Source organism: Drosophila grimshawi, unplaced genomic scaffold (genome assembly GCF_018153295.1).
Source record: "Drosophila grimshawi isolate 15287-2541.00 unplaced genomic scaffold, ASM1815329v1 contig_311, whole genome shotgun sequence".
Lineage (NCBI taxonomy): Eukaryota > Metazoa > Arthropoda > Insecta > Diptera > Drosophilidae > Drosophila > Drosophila grimshawi.
Genome location: NW_025063098.1, coordinates 13,358,438 through 13,381,984, shown reverse-complemented (window position 1 = coordinate 13,381,984; position 23,547 = coordinate 13,358,438). Strand labels below are relative to the sequence as shown.

The 23,547-nt window shown below is 37.2% G+C and overlaps 1 protein-coding gene across 14 annotated transcripts in view; it reads right to left on the bottom strand.

Annotated features, from left to right (window-relative positions):
* The window catches only part of LOC6567858 (tight junction protein ZO-3), a 110,510-nt gene that overhangs the window by 38,446 nt on the left and 48,517 nt on the right, over nucleotides 1–23,547 (bottom strand). For 8 of the 14 annotated variants that reach the window (XM_043215249.1, XM_032740360.2, XM_032740348.1 and 5 more), the window contains exon 3: nucleotides 10,361–10,892. In XM_043215249.1, coding sequence (XP_043071184.1) covers nucleotides 10,361–10,892 — 532 coding nt within the window. Of the gene's footprint in view, nucleotides 1–937; nucleotides 1,193–7,277; nucleotides 7,994–8,399; nucleotides 8,416–9,296; nucleotides 9,312–10,360; nucleotides 10,893–11,327; nucleotides 12,020–23,547 lie in introns of those variants that run through there. The other 6 variants (XM_032740361.2, XM_032740349.2, XM_032740353.2 and 3 more) reach the window with 6 other exon arrangements.

Below are 23,547 nucleotides of genomic sequence, written 5' to 3'. Positions count from 1 at the left end.
GCAACCTTTATGGCTTTTTGCAGTAGCCATAAAAGCCTTTGAGCGTTTCACTTGAATGAAATCCGCTGTTAAAATACAACTTGACATTTTTGCAATCGATGTTGTTATTTTTCTTAGTTTTTCGCAGTTGTTGATTTGTTTTTTCAGTGCCATATAAGCCTCATCTAATGCTCAACATTTACTGAAGAGGTGAGAGTTTTGCAATTGAATTCAATAGAGAATGTAAATGTTTTATAAAAAGATTTGAAAAATATGTACATTTGATGTATTTTCTGCTTATTTACAAAATGATTAAATCATAGTTGAATAAAGATAATATTGCTTGCCTTTCCTGCTTATAAATTGCTCTTTTCAATTTACAATGACACATAAATAAAGTAATAAATGTCGAGTCTATGATTTTCGATTAACTTCGACTAATCAATTGACAATGAAGGTTAAAAATAAAATCTTGAGCTGAAAACTTAGACTTCATTAATTGTTGTGTATATAATTAAATAATTTAGCGGCGTGACTAAGAATAGTTTCATAGTTGTAAGCAGAATGAAGAATTTAATCGATAATGAGACGAGTCAAAAGCAAAAACCCTGCAGCAATCCACAATGCTAATGAAGCAGATATATGTAAATCAAATTGCAAAAAAGAAAAACAAAACAAATTTAATGTTTCGATTTTTGTTGTTACCAAATCGCAAACAGAGCTTTATTATAATAATTTAATAATAGTTCATCCAAGTCTTTTGACCTTTTAAAACTAAATTGGGGTCGTCTGGCAAAAGAAAAAAATGTTGCATTTAGGTTAAATTATGAACACTAAATATGAATTTCATAAGTCAATTGATGTAATTGCTTGACTCGGGTGCATCGCATTCAATTTACAAGCACAACTTTCTATGGTCGGCAATCGACACTCTCTTTACAATAATCATCGTATTTACCTGTTGCAGCAATGATTCATGGCGATAATGATTGTTTGGTAGAACGTGCTGATTGCCCGTTGCTGCTCCGACGATATCCATGTTAACAGCAGCAACCAACACAGCCGAAAATAATATGTGAGAGGTTGTCTTGCTGACGGTCTTTTTTTTCCTTTGCTGTTGGTTGCTCAGTGCGACAACAGATTTGCGGACTGTGGCTGTGACTGTGGCTGTTGCAACAACATGTTGCACAAACTAAATGCAGGCGTTGCGCATGTGCCGTTCAATTTTGCAATTATTTGTGTGTGCGTGTGTGTCACAAATTTTGTTGTATTTTGTATATATTTCTTTTCTTTCTGCAGTATTTTTGGTTAATTAGTTAAACAATTTGTGCACTTTTTGTATGAATGATTTTGGTTTTCACTACACTTTTGAATTTGAATATTTCGTTTGCACTGAAAATGGGCTTGCGTCGCTTTTGGGAGAGCACCGAAAAGTCGCGAGACACGCGCGTGACAAACAATTTGAGCACGAAAACAACAACACAGCCAACAAACGCCAACAAACGCCAACAAACGCGACAAACAAACTGCAAACGGGGCACGTTCGTACAAAATTGGCCCACAGCAAACGAAGTTCGAAGTTGTTGGCATAAATAACCCCCCCTCCCAAAAAAAAAAGTACAGGCGCCGCCGAAGTGCAGCGAAAAATCAAAGCGCACGACTAGATCTAAGTTCGACAACAACAACAACAACAACCACAATAGCAATATCGAAACGAAACGAAACGAACCGAAATGAAACGGACGGCGGCGAAATTCATCCGTTAATCGCGTCCATTCGCCAGCAAACGTTGTCGACTTTTGAAATGGACGCCGAGCGCTCAAGAAAGCAAAAGCCGCCGACGTACGTGGAAAACGTAAAATGTGCTCAGAAATGCCCAACGCACACACAAACAAGTCAGCACACACACACACACACACTACAGAGATACAGAGGCAGGTAAGCAGCGCGCACCTTTCACACAGACACACCACAACCAAGAACACACATACATAGACAGAGACAGAGTCAGAGACAAAGACTGAGGCAGAGGCCTGATACATGTGTCAGGTAGACGACAAAACTTGTTGCTGGCAACATGCGCGCGCTGCTGGCAAAAATGTTGCCGGGCAACTTTTTGAAACATGGAACGACAGAGACCCGGTTTGGCGCTTGACTCTACATATATGTATGTATTTATGTGTATGTATGCATACACATGCATAAATATCCTCAGGTATGTATGTGTGTGTGTGTGTGTGTATAGCATGTATATATATAAATATTTCTTTTGTAGAGTTAAGTTGAGCGACAAAGCAACAAAGCCACAAAGCGACAAAGGCAACAAAATGGGTAGCACTGGCAACGGGTTTGTGATTTTTATTTAATCATTTTTTTATTATTTTTTTTTTTTTGTTGTAACTTTGGCTCCGTGGTTCCTTTAGGCAGGAGTTGAAGGAGTGCTTGTGTGTGCGAGTGTGTGTGTGTGTATGTGTGTGTGTGTGTATGTGTGTGTGTGTGTGTGTGTCTGTATGTGTGCGTTTCTGTAGAGCGTTCAAGTTTGCAATCAAAGATAAAAGAAAAACTTGCAGCCAGGCAGTGTGAAGTGGTATTTATAGGAATGTGGCTCCCTTTGTTGCCTGCTGCTATGCATTTCCAATGAGCTAACTGCTAACTGCTTGCTGCTTGCTGCTTTGCCGAGCAATGCTGCCAATATGTATGTACTGTGGCATGCCACGACTTCTGCTTGATGGCTTGCCATGAGTCAGTGTGGCGATTGGTCAAGTGGTCACAGGGGCGTTAAGTGGACAACGCTTGCGTTGGTCCTGTCACCTAACCTATCGCAATTCAATTTCCTGTGCTCCACCAAATAACACTTTGCACCCTTTAAATACTTTGGATGAGAACAGTCTTAGCAAACTTATTTCAATTGACTTTCTACTTAGTATGTATCTAATTTGTCTACTTTTTATTATTTAAATATCAAATTGTAAACTTCTACTCAGAATGTTTTTTTAATTTATTTTGCTTGTTTTAATAATAAATCAATGGAATTTCCTACTCAGAATATATTTAACTATTTTTTTTAATAAAAAAGTATAATCAACTGATTTTTATACTTAGAACATAATTTTTATACAAAAAACACTTGCTATTTTCTTACACAGACTACTCCCCATCAACCAGATAATGCTAGCTTATAAATATATTACACAAAAATATAAGATCAACTTTTGTTTGTCGCTTTTCATTCTTAATTCTTCATAATTTCCTGAAGCACGTATTAAGCCAATAAGTTCAGATAAGTTGTAAAAGACAACAAAAACTTATTTCAAATATAAACTTTAAGGCAAGTAAAATGTCTGCTTAACTTATTTAACGTGACTGATTTTTAACTTTGTACAAAGGCGTTGCAAAAGCGATAAAAATATCCATAATTTAATTAGTATTTACAAAGTGAATTTCGTAGAATTGCTTGATATTTTAATAATACAATACTTTAAACCTCTACCTAGGTGAATTGCTCATGTTGCCCAGCCAAGTATTTATCAAGTTACCAAACAATTTAAAGCTTGTTAAACTTTTGAGAGAATTCGAGTGAACAAACTATTTGGTCGCCTTGTGCACAGACTTGGCCTAGCCCAATATCAGCCGTCTGCATTATTGTTAAGACATTTCAAGCGAATGCTTGTAGTCTGCTCAAGTGCATGAGTGGACAGAAAACGAGAGCACAAAATATTTCCCAAAGCAGTTGCTGCCTCAGGTTGGGGTGGTGGTCAATGTTTATCGTATTAGCCCACTTGGAATGGGTTGGTATTTCATTTTATATACTATACATTGAACTTGGCTCATACATTGCGTTGAGTTTTGAATTTATGTACCATAAGTCAAATAACTGAGCAATACGATTCTTATCTTTCAGTTTCTTTTGCGACCAATGCTTTGTAAGCCTAAAAGGCCTAATGCACTTTTTTTGTACGAACAACAATTGTTTTATCTTTAGTGTTGTTTACGATTGCCTACATCAACAACAACTGCGCTGAGCACGTGCAGCATTTCAAACTGGCGGTAATTCGATTTTGACACAATTATTACTTTAAGGGGTAGACGAAGATGGAGGGGGTTTTACGATATGACACAGACAAACCCAGCTGGCTGGCTGCTGGTTATTAGCACAAAGCTTTTGAGTCTTTGGGGCCCGTTGGGTAATTTGATTTGTACACGAACATTGCAGGCATAAAATTTTATGAGCTTAATTGTTGTGCCAGTGGCCAGTTAGATTTTTGGTAGTTAAAAAAAAATAGTAGGATTTTTTCAATAGCCGAGCGTAGCAAATATGCAGCATTTAGTTGATATATGCATACGTAGGATTTGATTTAACAACCACCTGAAATGACAAGTGGCATGCTTACGAAAGTAATTATTATTGTTACTGTCAGTGCACTGTGACCACTTGCAGTTATTGTGCCCCTCCTTTATAAATGATTTATGATTTTGTCCAATAAGTCAACTGAAGTTTGACCAAGTTAATCTCTTTTAACTACCTATTTTTATCATTACTTTTAAAAGTCAATTGATCTTCCTCAAGTTCCCGACATATTTACTTTGTAGAAATATATTTCTTAATATTAAATCATATAATATAATAACATTATGTTTGCTCACTGGTATTTTTCAAATTAACTTGTATGAATTTATAAACAATCTTAAATATCTGTTTAGATATGTGAAATCTTAATCTCATTTTACAGTTCTGTGAAAAAAGTGTAAGTCTACAATTCAGCATTCCAATTCTGTTGCAGCGTATTTGATTTCGTTGATTGATTAGAAATGCAGAGATTCCTGCACTGAATTCACAATGAGCAACCGCAAAATCTCAGAAATAAACGTATTTTGTATCTCAAGATGTAGAGCGCTGCAGATTTTGTGTTGGCGCGTGATACAACCAACAATGCAAGAGCAAAAAAAAAAAGAAAAAACGAGTAGTAGAAAAATCGCTGTGCACTTTTGTTAACAACTTTCTTCTTTCGCCAGGCGTCATCAAGCGAAACCCTAACAAAATGCCATAACACATGCCAGCGAGGAGGAGCTGCGTGCTTATTCAATTTACGGGCAACTGCAGCGAGCCGGGCACCTCTGGGCAAGTACTCCTCCCGCTCACATCTGGACACAGAAATAAATACACAAACTCGAACTGCAGTTGTCAGTTTTGCATAAGGTGGGTATAGTGTCGTTGTGTCTGTCCACAGTTTTCCCCCGCCTCGCTGTTAACTTGTCACCTTCTGCTTCTTCGTCGCAACTAAGTAGACATTTTATCTATGCTGAGTTTTGCGTGCTGCCAAGAAATTCATTTCACATGTTGGCTTAAATTCCAACACATTGCTCGTATTTCAAGGGTTTAGAGAACGAGACACTCAAGTCTCCAGAGTTGAGGAACCAGCTGCCTGCTGGTTAGAGTTGAATGAGATAGCATGTTTTCTTCATTCGTTTTCATTTATTTGATTCCGAGTTGATTCGAGCATAACTTCAAAATGGAATTTTACACAGCGGAAGTTGAGTCATTTTGCACAGTGGTATTTTTCTATTTGAATATTTGCTTGTATTTAATGGAATTCACAATTGAAATTTATTCACTTGCAAATTATTTATTTAATTTTAATTTGAATCTTATGAATTGCGAATTTATGTTGTTGCACTTTCAACAAATTGTCAAACTAAAATTTACTCAATAATAATTGTTATTAAGTAAGAGATAAATGCAATTATTGAAACAATTGAAAACATATACAAAATCAAATGAAATTATAATTTTCATAGTATTATTAATATTATTATTTGAGTTGGTTTTTATTACTAAAATCTAGACAGGTTAAAATAATTATTTCAAACAAATATTTATTACATTTTTCACTTAATATATAAAAGCTCTACAATTAAATATATATATTTATTTATATTTCAATTTGTTATGGCTATTATTTCAATTGCCAACGAAATTGACTAATTTCAGTATTAATGCAACCAAATTACACCTTGATATGATCACTTTTACATAATTGTAAGTCAAATTTGGCCCACCGTAAATTAAAAAAACAATCAAGAAAACCAATTTCTCAAATTTAAATACTCTTCAGAATCTGAAACAGAAGCGCATAAATTCTGCCCACAGCGTAGAAAAATGGTGCAAAATAAAACTAAAAATTGTTTATAGGTTCACTAATGATGCTGAGAGTAGACCAAAACGAGCAAGAATACTTCAAAGTCACTGACCAAATGGATGGATGAATGCAAGAATGAAGCGAAGCTCGTTCTGCGCCAAAATGACTGCATAAATAAATACCCAAAAAAAGGACGGCAATGATTTTTGAAAACTGATGGATGAAACCGCAATGGAAGCCGTGGAGTCGCCACAAAGGAACCACAGCAAACAGATAGGCTGCCAGAATGTTTTGAAAACGACTGCAACTGGCAGGTGTGCATGCAGATGCACGTGTGTGTGTGAGTGTGTGTGTATCTGTGTGTATCTGTATGTATCTGTGTGTTTGCCGCAGTCAACGGCAAATTAGCTGCTACTGTGTCTGCCTTGTGGCTGATTTTTAAACCCTGAACCCAGTGAACTTGTGAAAAAGGGTATAATGAAGATATGCAAACGTATGTACAAAGTATGAGAAAGCATCGCCGATCTCATTAGGCATATATATTCGTGATCTATATCGATAGCCGAGGCGATTTAGCAACTGTCAGATTTATGTATGAGTTATATAAGTTCTTGTATACCATACGCAGTCAAAGTTTACTTTATGTGATCGCTAAACTACTCCATTAGCCCCAATATCGATTAAAATCGATTATCGATACCGCAAATTGCCACAGCAATGCCAAACACTCAAACATGATCATTTTTAGGACCTTTACGACTTATGAGACGTAAAGGCTTGGGTATCACCTAGTCGAGCTCTCTCGACTAGAGCATGCTTATTTGCCTTCATTTGCTGTTTTTGAGCCTCAAGCAACAATTTTGAACATCATTAATTTTAATTTTTGCGCAGACGCGCCCCGTGGGATCCACCACAAAAAAAAACAACACAAGAAAAAAAAAGCAAATGAAGGAGGGTGGAAGCTATGCAAGCTTCGCTGCGTTCTGGACTTTGGAGTGTGTGTGTGGCATGAGTGATGAGGACAGGAATTGGAAATTCGGCATGACTGCAGGCGTGTCAACAATGTCTCGACTTGCAACGCAATTAAGGTAAATGAAAATATTACAATGTTGCTTGACAAATTCCATTGGAGGCTTGATTGATCACCCGGTTGAAACTCACCTTTTTAAAGCGCCGCCGTTGTGTGGAGGAGGATTGTATAGAGGCCGTTTCGTGTTGGTTATCAGTGCTGGCATCGTGTCTGCCCAACGCATGCAGCAAATCATCCACATTACGTATATAGGGACGATCTCGGTCCCGCTCCTGCTCCCTGGCACTCAGTGTGCCGCCGCCAATGCAACTGGTGATGCTCTTGCTGCCCAGACTGTTGCTGCGCGAGCGGGAACGGGAACGTGAACGCTGCTTGCCCAGCCAATAGACCTGATTGGCCAGATTGATGTCAGCGGCAGCAGCTTGACGAACGCAGCGACGATCAGCGGCTGCCTGCTGCTCCTGCGTCTGCTCCTGTGTCGGCGCCTGCTCACTGGCCAAATACTCGCCGGCAATGTGCACCTTGGGTGTGCTGACCAACTGCAGCCCGGCGGCGCCCAGCTGCTGGGGGAACTCGTGCAGTTCGAGTGGGAAACGCGGATCCATTGACTGGCCAGGCTGACGGGGATACATATAGCCATCACGTAAAAACATTTTGCTGGTTGTATAGACGCGATCGTCGATCTGATAGAGGCCATCGGCGCCCGGGCCGTTGCCACCGCCAATGATGCCATTGCGTACATAGGCGGTGGGTCGATGTCGTACGAGGGGATTGTAGAAATTTGCTTTTGGTTGCGGTTGTTTCGTTTTAAAACTGCGACGTCGCGTTGACGGTTTCATTTTGTCGGCTGGCACCAAAGAAAAAAGTCCAAGCGGGTTTTAAAAATCAACCGAGCCCAAAAGTATGCAATGCTAATTGCTGCCCGCGCGCCTAAAAGCGGCAACAATTTTGTATTTTCAATTGGCAAACAAGTTGCACTTAAATCATTGCATACTTTTATGCGGCACACGAAAACGGAAATTTTGATTGAGGGAATTTCAAATTTTTGTGCCAGTCACGTTTAGAATTGAAGTTGCACTTAAATTATTAATATGTCTAGGGAAAATCGAATAATCATTTATCGTTTCTTTTTGTACACTCTCATGAGTCACAAGTAAAAAATCACAGGTCAAACTAATATTCAAGAATATTCGCATTTAGCAAGTTCCACTTTTAATACCCAAGTATTTAATACTTGAGTAACGTCAAATTACCCTTAGCAGCAAAGTGAAACTGTGCTTATTTGTTTATTTATTTTTTATTGCAATTTTTCACTTTGAGTTTTGGCCGAGCGACGCGCACGAGACGTTCAACACTTTGCACGTTCGATTTTTTACTGCAATTGTTTGGATTTTATTGCAACAACTTTTTCTACTTTTTGCTGGAAAGGAATGCAGCTAATCCAATTAGTGCACAGACCTGAACCCGAGCCCAAGCATGTAGTTCCTCCCTCCCCCCCTTCTTCACCTACACTACCTTTACTATTGTCTATCTATTAGCCGACGGTTCAAGCAAGGTAACTGACTAAAGTATTGACACAGTTTGCATCAGTCGTTCTGTTCCTACTATTCGTCTTCCTGAATACATGCATTATATGAGAGGGATATATGTATGTATATAGGTGCATACTACATGCTAAGAGCTGAACCCCGCCAAATTCTATGCTAATCTGTCAACTTGAGTTGGCTAATTAAGCTAGATTTGCAATAATTATTGGCTTAGTGTCAGTGGCCCCAATTCAAATTTGAAAGCCCCGCCGATTAGGCGATAAAATCCTTGTAACAGTAACAGAACCAAAATACACGTAATTCAATTGACGCCCCTTTTTGGATGTGTTTTGATACTTGAACATCGTTGGGTTCAATTCGGTTTTGCGGTTTTTGTAGCTCACTTTCAAGGTTAGCCAAGTATTACAATAGCAAACAACATGAATTTGGCATTTCGCTTTCATTATTTTCACAATCAAACTAGGTCACATGAATCGTTTGAATCCACTCTTAGCGAACAATCTTTTGACCTCATGGGTTCAGTTCTTTTCGACTGGATTTCTTTTTTCTTTCTTCACTTCACTTCGCTTATCAAATACAAATGTAAATTAGTCAGCTTTATACTTCCGCTCACGCAACAATAAGGAAATGTCAAAGAGAATATTTGTTCGGGGTTCGACGAGCAACAAATTTGTACTGAACCAAAATGCATTAATTTGAAGAGCAATCTACGGGCAAGTGAACATCCAATGGTCATTCATTATGTAGCCAAAGATAAGCACAACGACCACCACAGATAATTTCCAGCCACAAAAGCCACGAAAAGAACAAAACGAATTGCGATAAAAGTTTTGTTCTTGTAAAGAACGTGCGCTTGTAAATACACCCCCTTATTTTTATTGAAAACGAATGAAAGAGTACAAAGAGTAGAGAAGAGATTGAAAAAAGCCAAAAAGCTTTTCAAGGGACAATGCACATGGGTGAGATTGAAAGCTTTTGCGATATCGAAACGGAAGTTCTGTGAGAAATTGTGAGATCAATGAGCATTAATAATAATAAAATGTTGGTTAATTTTATAAGATCTGAACTTTTACAACATCATAGAATTATTCTAAAATACCCAACTCGTGGAAACTCTTGGACCTGACGCCAGCGAAAAGACATAATGAAATAATAAAAGAAAATCACCAAACAACAAACAAGTAATTACTTTAAGCCATTGTTCTTTAATAGCCATTGTTCTTTGAAAAGTTGAAGTTGAAAATAATTTCAAAAACACTTTTTATTTCTTAAATAAATTTCATTGTTTCGAACCACAACGGCATCGGACAAGTTTGATTGCAACGTTCAGTTTCAACTGACAAAATTAAACGATGTTGTAAAGAATCTTGGCTTATACATGTTATGAATACATTATTTATGCCAAAGTGTGATTAAAATTCAATACACAATCATATCAAAAGCAAAAATAATTTCCCTTGCGTCCAATTTACACCTATTCGAAACCGGGTCGATGATAAACAAGGTAGTAAATGGTCTTTATATTTAATTAAAATTGGATTAAATAAGGCATTCACATGGATCCTAACTAACTAACTTTATATGTGTGTTTATATGTTGCATATGTTTGTCTTCGTATATCTAAAAGCTGATAAGAAATTGTTGTATCTGTTGTATTGTGTACTTACAAAAAACTCATCCTCGATGACCGGATCGGCTAGCATCTCAATGGCTTCGGTCATGGAGCGGCAGGTGCGATTCGTGTTCTTCTTTTTCTTGAGCTTGCGTCCCAAAGTGGCCGCATCGCTGAACCGATGCAGCAGCTTGTCCCTCTTGCGCACTGCCAGCGGACTGGCCGTGGAGCTGGCGTGGCACAGCAGGGACGAGTAGCCGCCATTGGTGGAGGATATTGTGCCAGTGTTGGCATAGAAATTCTGTGGCTGGTACTGCGCTGGTGCAGTCAGCGTGCTATTCGAGTCGATCTTCTGTATGAGATTGTACTCAGACTGCGGATACTTGCTGATGCTGGACGCATGCGAGGAGTCTGTGGACTGCAGTGATGCCTTCGATGTCAGTTGCGGCTTCGGCGGCGGCGGCGGCGGTGGCTCCTTCATGAGCGCCACACGACGCGGCGCGGCACGCGGTATGGTCGCGCAGTGGGTCGGGGAGGTTCCACCGCCATAGCTAACAGCGCGACGGTTGCGATCGTTTTCCTTTTCTCTGCAAAAGAAAAAGCGAAAAAGAAAAAAACAGTTTAGTTCTCAGATTTAATGCACTAGGAAAAAAAAAGTCGCTTAAAAATCAGAACGTTTTTCTGGTTTCTAGAAATGAATTTAATGAAATTAGCAATGCTGGCTCTGAGTCGTTAATTCCAAAAGTGTCGTATTTTTCTAAATGTAGAAAATATTTTCCAAACAATATTCAAAAGTTGTCTGAACAAAAAAACACTGAGGAATTGGACATTTTTTTAATGAATTAAGAAATGAAAACCCTGCTTTTATGAAAGACACAACATTTCTTTTTATAAATTCACTTTCTAAAAAGTTAGGTAAGCAAAAGAAAGGCAATTTTCTACATTTCTGAGCGATTTTTGTTTTAAGTGTGGGAGAGTTTTTAGTCTTTTTTTTTAGCTCTAGTATTGAGGACACGGCCCACCTATAGCGTCGCCGTTGCATGGGCGGACTGAAGAAACAGTTGGGCGCCAATGGCACAAAATAGCCCCACTGTGGTGGTGCTGATGCTGATGCTATTCCTCCTGCTGCTGCTGCTGCTGCCTCTGACCTCACATCATGATAGACGCCCAGCTGCGGTGTCAGCTCCCTGGTGTGGCTGCCGGCACGCAAAATGGGCAACGAAATGCGCTGAGGTGCATAGCGTTTATTCCTTAGCTGTTGCTGGTGGTGCTTGCGATAAATGTGATGGTGCTGCTCAATGGAGGATGTTGTAGTGGCATCCGAATCCAGTGTGCAATCAGAGTGCAGCACATTCTCGAGCGTGCCATCGCTGGAGTCATCTTGGCCATAACCATTACCAGCACAATTACCATTACGATTTCGATGCACAGCATCATCGTCGTCATCCTCATCATCGTCGTCATTATCATCGCTGGAGCACTCGGGCACCGTGTAACAGGTATAATCGATCTGTGACATTATTCTTATATTGTTTTAAAATAGTCTCTTTGTTTTTGTTTTGGTTTTTTGTTTTGGCAATTTTATCGCACGTTTCTTCACTGTCATCGCCCGATTCTCACGCCACTTTTTATTTCGTTTGCTTTTCAAGATGTTTAATTAGTGCACGACTTATTTGGTATTGTTTTTGTTGTATTCTATGGCTTGGTTTGTATTTGTTCTTTCACTTTGAGCTGTCGTTGAGAAATGTTAACCGAGTGCTTTAAGTGGTTTTTGCTAGACATATAATTACACTACAAGTTCTGTTCTGACACATTTTGTGCTCCACTGACTTTAAACTTCTCAAACAAAATTTTAAAAAAAGAGAACACACGCATTTATCATGTGTCAAGCCAGCCACCCCCAGAAACAGCACTCGGAATGTTGTGTCCAGTGGGTGCAATTAAAAGTCGTTTTGTGCTCGAAAAGTTGGCTTAATGAGGTGCCGAGCGGAAGACGACAGCATTTGTCTAGTCTAGTTGAGATATTTAACTTTTTCTTTAGTAAAGCGACTGGGTCGACATCTTATGCAATCCCCTTCCTCCTTAGATGGAGCAGAAAATTAGCTCAATTTTAGATTTGAAAGGCAACTTTTAGATAGACGCAACTAATTGCTCAGCACATGTTTTGCTTTATATCTCTATAGAGATATGCATCTGAATAAAAATACTGAAAATGTACTTGAAATGCTTGAAAAATATTTAAGGTACGAGTTTCTTGGTTTTTGGTTTAATGTTCTACCAATTATATCAATGATTTAGAATCACCTGAACCATTCTCAACTTCTAAACTCCCAACCTAAGCCACGCTTCTATTTAATATTAGCATGTTTTCCAGTATTTTGTTATCAAAATCTAACATTTTTTAAGTATTAAAGTTTAAAATTATCTGCCACAAAATTCATTGCTTCTTTTTATATTTCTGTTTTCAATAATTTTATTCCAGACATACATTTTTCAAGTCCTTGAAAGCTTAACCTGTAAAACCTAAGGAAGAGCAGTCGTAAACTTATTTACCACTAACTGCATTATTTGCAATTCTCTTTCTATTGAGTATCTTTTGTTTGTAAAACAAAACTTGATTAAGTATAAAGTTGGTAGAAAGACAAAAAAAAAAAAGATAAACAGTTGCTCCAAACCGTAAACAGGAACCACTTAAAGTTGAGTTTGGCAAAATAATGTAAACTGGGATACGCATTTGAACTGAGAAATAGTTCATTAAGAATTTATGTGAACGCAAAAGTGTCAACAGTGAAATTCATCATCAAAGCAATTAAGATGTCAAATGGAAAAGAAACACAAGGAACACGAACCACGCACACACATTCAGCAGCTCCAGCTCAGCACAACAATTAGGAGTGAAGAGTGCAACGAGTTTTTCATTATAATAATGCAAAAAAAAAAGAAGAAAAATAAATAAATAAAAAAAAATATATAATACGAGCGGCGTCAGTGACAGTCAGAATGCAAAAGAGTTCAGAATGGAGATGAGTCCAGTACTCTCCACAGAGGAGAGATGGTGGAGAAGAGATGGAGGTGCAGACAGATGGTGTTGGTAGACAACGGACATGGTTGTAGACACGCAGCAAGCCGGATATGGCATGATTACAAGGGTTTGCTGTTGCCGAGTTGTGGGCTTATGGTGATTTTATTGTCGCAATTATTTTAAAATTTGCGCAAATGAATAGAACTGCATATTAGCAAATGAATGGGCTTGATTAATGCATATAAAAAAGAAAATGGGAAACAGTCGCAAAAGCTGGCAAAGAGTTGAACGATGAAACCGCATTAAAGTCGCAGTTAAGCTATTAAGTCAACTTGGTAGTTAGATCCCATTGGTCCAGCATATAAATCATATTGTGAAAGGAAGCCTAAGAAACACCAGAGGCACTCTCAATACAGTAATGCCTTTATAAACAATGAGTAATGGACTGACTCTAGAAGAGTGTAATAACCTCAAGCTATAGGCAAAAACAAAGGGAACACAACAACGAGTTCTTTTGATGTGGACACATTTAATGAACACTCTTTTTAGAGAAGCTGACTGTCCAACATATACAATAAATATAAACTATCATTATTAATTAAGGCCTTAGTAAATCGATAGCAATTTTCTGTATATTTGAAAATTGTATACTGACTGACTGAATAGCATCTGCAACTCATACTGATTTTCTAAAATTCAACGCAATTTCACATAAACAAATGCCACACAGTTTTCCACCTAGTATATGCATGAATAATTTGTTAGTTAATAAAATTCATTCGATGAATAAACATTTCTCTCGATGTGCTTATACAAATTTTACTAGACATTATTGCTCTGTGCCAAAATTTGCTCTTCTCATGGTTGGCTAACAAATCGCATTTGTCAACAAATCACACACTTTTCATTTGTTTTTCACTTTATGAATATTCAAAATATAATTGGCATAATTTTACATTAAGCAATCGCTCGCTAATAATTTAATTGCAATCATTTTCATTATATATAATTGTATATACGCATATGTATTCCTATCTATGTATATATGTTTCTTTTTTGCCACAGGCAGTCACATTTTCCACGAACTGTGCGTTCATTAAATTGAATTACAAAAATAGGCGGAAAAATAAAAGGCGAAACGAAATTTTTCAAATATGTAATTCACGTTATTTGGTTTTTCAGCGGTTTCAGCGGCCGAGTAAATGCGCTGACCGCCGGCAATTTTCAAACTGATTTCGAGCAGTGCGACAGAAATGTTTGCTGCCGGGGAGATGAGAGTGGATACAACGGAACTGAGCGGTGGCGGCGGCGGCGACAGCGACTGCGACACAACCCCCGGAGACGACATGCGCAACAGACTCATGTCTGCTTGCCACGGGCTAATCGGGCGATGAGGGTAAAGGGGGAAGTGCGCCCAAATAAGAACAGACATTTTTGTCGAAATTGCTTAAAGTTTTCAGTCAAAAATAAAAGCAAGAAATAAAGGCATTTTAGACAATTCTGCTGGATAACTAGGCGCATGAGTGTCGTTTATTTACAAAGTGTGAGCGTGTTTGTGTGTGTGCGTGTGTGAAATGTCATGCGAAATAAATGTCAAACGTTTAAGTTCCTCTCTACTGCCCGATCGCCATCTCTCTTTCTCTTTTAAATTGTCGTGACTCTTTAAAAATATGCTTTTTCTGAGTTTAAAAATACATTTTCTCACTTCTCCAGAGCTCTCAGCAATTTCCACTTGTCACCATGCATTGCTGTTCATCCCCCCCGAAAAGATAAAGTGTTGCTAACCGCGAATGTGTGCCATGGTTTATTGACATCTGTTTGCCTGCAGCCAGTTGGCAATTGGTGTAATTAATCACAAGTGCAACCAAAGCTATTTAAGGGTACCACTCTGTCCCTATCTCACTCTCTCTCTCTCTCTCTCTCTCTCTCTCTATCTGTCTTAATGTCTTTGCTGTTGCAGTTGCATTATCAATTACACTTGTTAATTAACGGCTCGGTTCGACACGTCATGGGTATGGATTAACCCGCATCTCAGCCCACTAATCAAAGTCCATTCCATTCCCATTCCCATTCCCCAACATCTATCCATGTTGCCCACAATTGCCGGGAGGGTGACGATATGTATTTGATAACAATTGCATGTTGGCAATGCTGGCGCACAATTGCAATTAAATCAGTTCTAAACGGGCGTTCACTGAAGCCAATTTCTGTTGCTGGTCTTTTTATTAACCCATGCTGGCTTGCTGGCTGGTTAGCTGGCTAGCAGTCTATCTCCATGGCTGGCTGGAAGGCGTGGTTCTTATATGGGTTGCGAATACCATAAAAATTAATTGAAGCAATGCGAAGAGATCTTGAAGATTATGCCATGAGGTGGTAGGTCTGTACATACATACATTCATACTTTCATATAGGCATATAAACATATGTAGACATGTGCATACGGCGACTTGGTAGCAGTAGAGTAGAGTAGAGAACAAGTAAACACGCTATAGATGCGCTTGCACGAAAACTTGATACCCTGTAATCAGCTTGATTAGTGGGCGTTATAATTACGAAATATATTTAATCAGATTGTTAAGCAGAGTAAATATATATGTATATAATATATATATATATTTTTTTATGTTGTCTTATTCTTATAATATAATAAAGCGCTATATTAATATTTTTTCTAACACCGTGCACCCTTTTTTTTATTCTGTGTAAATCACTGAATAAATCACTCAATCTTAATTATTATTTAATTCAATTTTAAATGACTTTTAATTTGTTTACTTAGCTATATCTTTCTCATATCAATTGCCTGTCATCGCTGATTCGATAGTTATTTCACAATTGCAAACTTCTGCATTTTCAGTCAATTTCGCATGCCGTGATTTATTGTATCCAAGCCGCAATTAAACGGCATATCAAAAGAGTAAAGAGTTAAAAAAAAAACGTCAGTTTGGCCTATACTCGCGTCTACAAGAAACTTCCAAGCAGCGCTAAGAGACAAGTGGCTGTATTACATTTAGCCGCAAGAAGCAAAAATTGTTGTTTTTGTTTTTATGACACCAGCAGCAGCTTGTCAGCATAATTATAGCTACAGCTCAACGTCTGTGTGTCATTGTCTGCTGGTGGATTTTCCACTTTGCTTGTTTATTAATTTACGACAATTTACGACAATTTTCTCAGTCAGCTGCTCGTTTTGGCAGCTTTGAAAGGGTTGCTAATAATAAAGTGCAGTACTTAGGTGATTTTGTTGTTGTTCTTATTCATTTTATGATTATTAATTTTGGTCGTTGTTGTTATTTATGGCAACAGATGGAGGGCAATGTGTTTCTAGGGGGTTGGAAATACACTCGGTCCCCAACAAATACCTACACAATGATTTGGCTGCCGGAGATATTTTAATGGGCAGAAACTTTTAGTGATGCTACTCAAAACTGACAACACAAGCATTGCCAGCATTATTTAAACAGATTTCCAAAAAATATAAATAAATATTTTGGTGCTTTTCTTTTTGGAACATTTTAGTTTTATAAGTGTTGTTCCCACTTGATTTATTGCTGCTCTAGGCCTGAGTTATGTTAGGGAAATGGTTGAGGGTGTGACCCTAAATTTGTATATGCATTAACAAAATGTGAAATGAATTTTCTATAAATTTCCCATGGTCCAACAAAAGAATATTGAGAAAAATTTATTATTTATTTGTGTAGACAAAATATAAAAATAGTTCCCTACAAAGCAGAAACAATGGCCAAGTATTTTTTTCATTTTCGCGAATTAGGTTTTTGTGGTAATTTTGCCAAAAAATTTCCCTCCTTCTGAATTTTTAACAAATACATTAAATATTCTACCTTAAAATGCAGCTGTCTTATCGGATGAAATTAATGTCTGACTTTTTATTAGGAAACTAATCTCTCAGTGTTAAAGTTAACTTGATGAAACATTGAATATATCTGTCAGTGCCACCCGTATCGGAAAGATAAGTTCTTGTACGTGAAACTATTTTAAAGAGAAAATAGTTGAATTTTTTTTATTTGGAGTGAAATTTAGGTAATCATCGAAGTGTCTAAAGAAGGCATTAAGTAATTTTAAGATTGTTTTGTTTTATGCGCAAAATTTTGAAAAGATCATGAAAAATCAATAAATTGAATTTATTTAAAAGAAAATGAATAGTCATATTTGGTCCTTGGTTAAAAATTAAGCGATGGATAAAACATATATATATTTAGATATATAAATACGTCCTAAACATGTTCTATAACATGTGTAGTCGATTCATCAGAGAAAATCTTAAGTGTGCCAATAAAGATGACAACACTTTGCTTCATTAATCATAATTATATCATGCGTACACGCAGCAAATTATGTCCGCTGTTGCATATGTCAATTAGGCCACGTGCCACCGAAGTATCAACTGTTGTCGTCAAACTAAATGAACTGTTCTACAATCTCGGAGATCTTCGGCTCACGGTTCGCGATTCTCTGGTCTCTGTCTGCCTCTAAGTCTACTGAGTGCGATTGCATCTGCATCTTTACTCACTAAATTATGAATAATTTCTTATTATATTTACCCCTTGGTATCGTCGGAGGCCACAGTTCCGTGTCATTTCGTTCATTGCCTCATAAAAGTCAACTGCAAATTGCAACTGCAAATGCATCAGCAGCTGCCTCTCTCTGTCTTTCTGTTTCTCTCGCCTTTGTCTCTTGTTTCTTTCTCTAGCGATTGTGTCGCAAATTCGTGTCAAGAGGTTAAATTAATTTTACATCGTGTATTTTAATAAATTTGCATTCCTTGGCCACGAGTTTAATTTAATTATCAACTGAATGAATCAACTTAAGCGAATAAGTTTTTAATTGGAATGCAAATTTAAAACATGTTTGTTTATATATATATCTGGTATCTGTTGTAGTTTTGGCTGCACACCAAGTTTGGGAAATGAAGTGCATAAATAGAAAATTCACTAATAGTTTGATTATTTATAGCTGACAAACTTTTACTTCTTAAGCAAATCATTGGATTTGACGAAGCTTTGAGATTAAACCAATATATACATTAGTTGCTGAATATCGCAGATATCTCTTTTTATATAATTCATATTTTTTGCTCATAATTGTTAAATGTCCAGCGCAACATGGAAAATCAAAAATTGTATAGCACAAGCCAAAGTCAGACAACGATTTTTCATCGTTAATCATCAAAAGCAATTACATATAAATCAGAGAATTTTTCTCACACGCTTTAAGACTGGAAAGAAACGTATCAAAGTGAAATAAATGATTACTTTGTTATCGGATTTCCCATCATCTTTGAACAATTGCTATTACGAACAGATGAATGAAAGCTGCGATAGTTATATATATAAATGCTGGTATTGATTTCACATAATGAGAAAATAGTCAAGGGCTTTAATGCCCAGGGCGCTGAAATTACATACTTGAAAAGGCTTTTGATGAAAGGTTTGCAGCATGTAAGAGGCCCCGCAGCGTCTTTGCCTGAGATCAGCAAATAAGGAGCGATAATTGAGTACCTTAAATTACTTAAGTGAGTGCAATGGATGCTGGCTGCAAACACCTTGAAATATGCAATTGACTCACATTAAGACTGTGGAGCATTTTACAACAGTTGAAAACCCTATGCAGATGGGCATTGATTGAAAGCAGCTCACTTAGTTCAACTATTTGAATGGGTTGAGTTGCGACTAGTCCCGATTATGTCATACTTTGCAAAAAAAAAAAACCCCAAGACTTGATTAATATAGACATTATAACCATCCGGCAATCAGTCATACCAGTATTCAAAAAGACTAGCACCTCAATTGGTACTAAAACTCAAGGTTAGCTTTTTTTTCAGATGCATCAAAAGATATTTTATGGAATTTTGCAACTTTAACAAGTTCCTAACTTGTTTATATACTGTATGCATATCTTTAGTTTTTAATTAAAAGTTTTTTTATTTGCTTATTCACACATCATATTTAAACATATTTTTGATGAGCAGCATTCATGCATAAGCCAAACTGCTAAAACGTGTTACTGCACCTGAAATAGCATAGAGACCTGAGGTGTCGAAAATAATGTGATGCGTTTGACACGCAAGCGTCAACCTCAATTGCACAAAAAATATTTGTTTACAAAAATATGTCAACAAAATGTGAATGTCTTTGACGAGGCGGCTTTTGAACTTTTGAGAAAACGGTTGCTATGACTTTGACGTTAGGCTGAAAAATGTCAGTTGACATTGATTAAGCTTCGCGGCAATAAATATAAACACATGACAAGACATAATTGCAAAATAAAAGCGAACGTAAAAACAAAAGATTTCCAAAAGGATCACCAATTCAAGTTGCATTTTCTATTCATTTTTAATTATTTATTTTATATTTATTTATTGAGAATCAATGTATATTTATATTCTCTAGTCTATATGATCTATAATACTTTTTAATATATGATGTACAAGAAAACCCACCATTATTTCGTACATCGAATATTTTACGAGCAAACGTGAAATGTTAAATCAAGTCAAAAAATTCCAAGAAATTACCCAAGACACAAACCGCACTAAATCAAAACTTTGCAGCGCAGCGATGCCAGAGATTTGACAGAGCTTGCAGGCAAAATTGGTCCCAATTGTGCCATTAAAAATGCTGCGCTTTACAACTCGAAACTTGCAAAATTGCTGCTATGGGCAGCTAGCAGGAAATGCACAAATTAGAGCACACAGCACATAGATTGAGTCATAAAGTTATGACTCGAGTTGAATTCCTCCAATCATATATTTTGTGATTAGGCCATCACGAAATTGAAAAGAAAAACGCCGCCGCTGGCTTTAGCCAGCTAGAAGTAATCCACCACATTTTGGAGCACACAATCAAAAGCAGTGGCAATTTAATTTGCGCAGCGAATGTATCGCGTAATTATCTCTTGGCTCTTGTGTTCGCCAACTAATTAGTTTACTGCTGTAGGCTGTATTATGATGACTATTTTGTGCATTACTCTGGGTGCGGTTCTGGATTCTCATTTGGTTTTTTAATTTTCTTTCAGAGTTAATCAATTGCAAGACAATTAAAATCAACATTTTGAACCCGAATGCCCCTTCAACTGGCGAGAGGCCAATTGCAATTAGCTACCGCTGGCAAGAAGCGATTGTAAACGCCAAAAACCAGAGCAGCTGCCAGCCAAACAGAATTAGAGAATGGGTAGAGAGGGAGGTGGTCGGAATTGAGATCGGGAAGAGAAGAGCGGCCGCTGTGGCATCGTCGGCGCGTGTTGCCAATTTATCTTGAGCGAGTGCTCCGCCAAGTTGCAGATTTGTAGTTCAGCTGCCGCTCTGACTCTGACTCACTGCCTTATGGAGTTAATCCTGTTTTTTATTTTTTTTCATCAGCTTGACTAATGGCCCAATGCGCTGCTTTCTCATAGATGGGGTATATGAACAACTCTTGGAAAAAATATTGTAAGTGATCATGTGGGAAATGTCATTTAATGCGACGAGTTGCAAATGAAGTAACTAAAGTAATAGCAGGTTATTAATCTTTCTGCATGCATAATTTTATTTATAATTGCCCCATTTCCAATTAATAACATCATTTCACTATGTAAATGGTGTTAAAGACCTTAACTCTTTTCGCTATTTATAACTCAGCTAAGTTTCTAGTGAATGTGTAAAGGAATTGAAATTGAATGACAAAAGCAGCGTTTATTAGTTCAAAATATTGCAAACAACTAACAATTTAAAATGTATATAAAAAAAAATCGGAAATATTTGTGATCTAGAATTAGATTTGAAGATAATTTTTCGGTCTTGCCAACTTTTCAGGCACTCTTCAGCGATCTCAGCATTTGTCATAAATAGTCAATTTTTATCTTGCTATAATTTTAGTAATCAGACAACTGATGACAAATGTCGATTGATTATATAAAAAATCTTTTAATATACTAATTGTGATATGCTCCATGCATTAAGATTCTTCCACAAGTGCCTTATTTCAAATAGCAAAAGATTATCTAACAATTTAATTAAGAATACACCTAATATAAGTATATACAGAAGTATAATCATATAATCATAAATTCATATTTCACACACTAATATTTTCAGATTTGCATATAAGCTTAGACGACACTGGATTCAAATACATGTCTCTCTCTCGCTCTCTCTCTAGCTCTGTCTCTATCTCCCTCAAAATATATACTAAAGATTGTCAATAATATGTAATTTTCAGTAGCCCCCCATCCAATTTGTTAGTTGTGGAAGGCATACAAATTTCGCCATAACTCAAAGACAACAGACACACAGAGCGTGTTCAACAGCTTTGTTTGCCCGGCTTGGCTTTGGCTGGCCAACTTGCTTTGTTTATAACTGGTTCAAAGTTGGCACGTCTTTGGCATATATATAGAAATATATAAAAATAAGCAGAAAATAAAAATAACACACACACAGACTCACACGCAAGATATGTTTATCTGTCTTTTCAGCTGTCTGGCAGGCTGCGTCCGCGTCCCTAGACCTGCTTCTGTTTCATTCGCTGTCTTTATCCCGTTGCCGTTGCAAAAGTCCTGTCCTGTCCTGTCTGTTCCCCCCTCGCTTGACAGACAGCGCCAACAGCTGTCGTGCCAGTTAGTCTCTATCTCTTAGCCCCTTTCTTACTTTCATGTGTTGCACAAGGGGACCAAGTTTTGTAATATTCCCTAACGCCACAGTCGGTTGCATGTCGGCTAATTTTCATGCATAGCCCCAAAAAAAAAAAACAAAATTGAAGCTGGCAGCGCTTTATAGCAGTTAAATTGTGCGCTCGCCATCTATTATGACTTCATATAGTGGTATGTGTTTGTTGTGGTTGTGTGTGGAGGCTCTCTGATGAATATGCAAATGCCTGGTCAGATTTCACGATTGCCTTTTTTATTCCAATGCTTCACGTGCATTTCCTACTCATATGCTAATTTCACATATGGCACACAACGCTTTCCGAATGTTAACTAACAATTTGAGCCCCAAACCAAATGCTTTGTAACATTATTAAAGACATTGCCATATTACGTTATTACTTTTTAGCGTGTTGGCTTATTCTGGGCTCAACACTTTTTAACACTTTGGTCGTCGCAGTATCTTGTGATATTGGTTTCTTTTTGGGGTCAATGAGGTTTGGGCGCCCCTTTTTGCCTTGCTCCCAATTAGTGTAATGAAAATACGGTAATTTATGTGTCAAGTGAGCTTACCAATTTCCGACTGAAGTCGAAAAAGTCAACGCCCAGAAATATATATATATATATATTTTTTTTGGCTATTTTGCATTTCAGACTCAAGTTGGCCAAGGCTCAGACTCTGGCTCTGAGTCTGGCTCGTGCCTTGGCGCTGCCCCCGCAGGCTAGGCTTTGTTGTTGTGAAAGCCGAGTTGAGAACTCGGTCCAATAAAATGGCATAAAAATGCATTTATTAATGGTTCGTAATGATTGCAGGTGGGCCACCCAAAAACACAAAAAAAAATAACAAAAAATTATAAAAATGATAACTACAACCAAAACTCGAAAATAAATAAAAGTGGGCACTGGCGTTACGCCCACAAGTTGAGCAAGTCGCTCGATCACATTAAAAACGCGCTGAAATATTTGCGTTTTCTTTAGTTTTATGCCCGTTATATTTTTGGGGGCGTTGTGGTGTTGCAACGCCAATCTGATAAGAATAAACGTTTAATTAGACCACTAAATGCATTTTTTAGTAGTCATAATACAAAATCAAAATAAAAAAAAATGAGAAAACATTTTTATTGCCTTTTTCACATATTAATTTATCATTGTGCAGTATTTATTGTCTTAATTTTTTGCATACAGTTTATTAATGCGCGTCGCTGACAAAATATAAAAAAAAAATAATAAAAAACAAAACAAAAGACTTAGACAACAAACTTGTTTCTTTGTTCGATTTTGATTTGATTGCTACTCTATGTATTTTTATGAAAGAAAAGCTTTTACTTAATTTGATTGCATTGAAAGAGTCTCAGCTTGCATTTGTCTAGATTTTGCTTTGTTTCATGATTGATAAATATTGTTTAGAGATTTAATTGTCAAAATTAATTAGATTGTGTAAGCGTAAAGCGTAAAGCTTATTTGTGTTTCATTTATTGCGATACGATTTAGGAAATTGAAATTAACTAAGACATTTAAGTTGTCCAAATACATAACATATACATTTAACTTTTGTTAAAGTTTCTTATAGTTGCGATTTGTACACT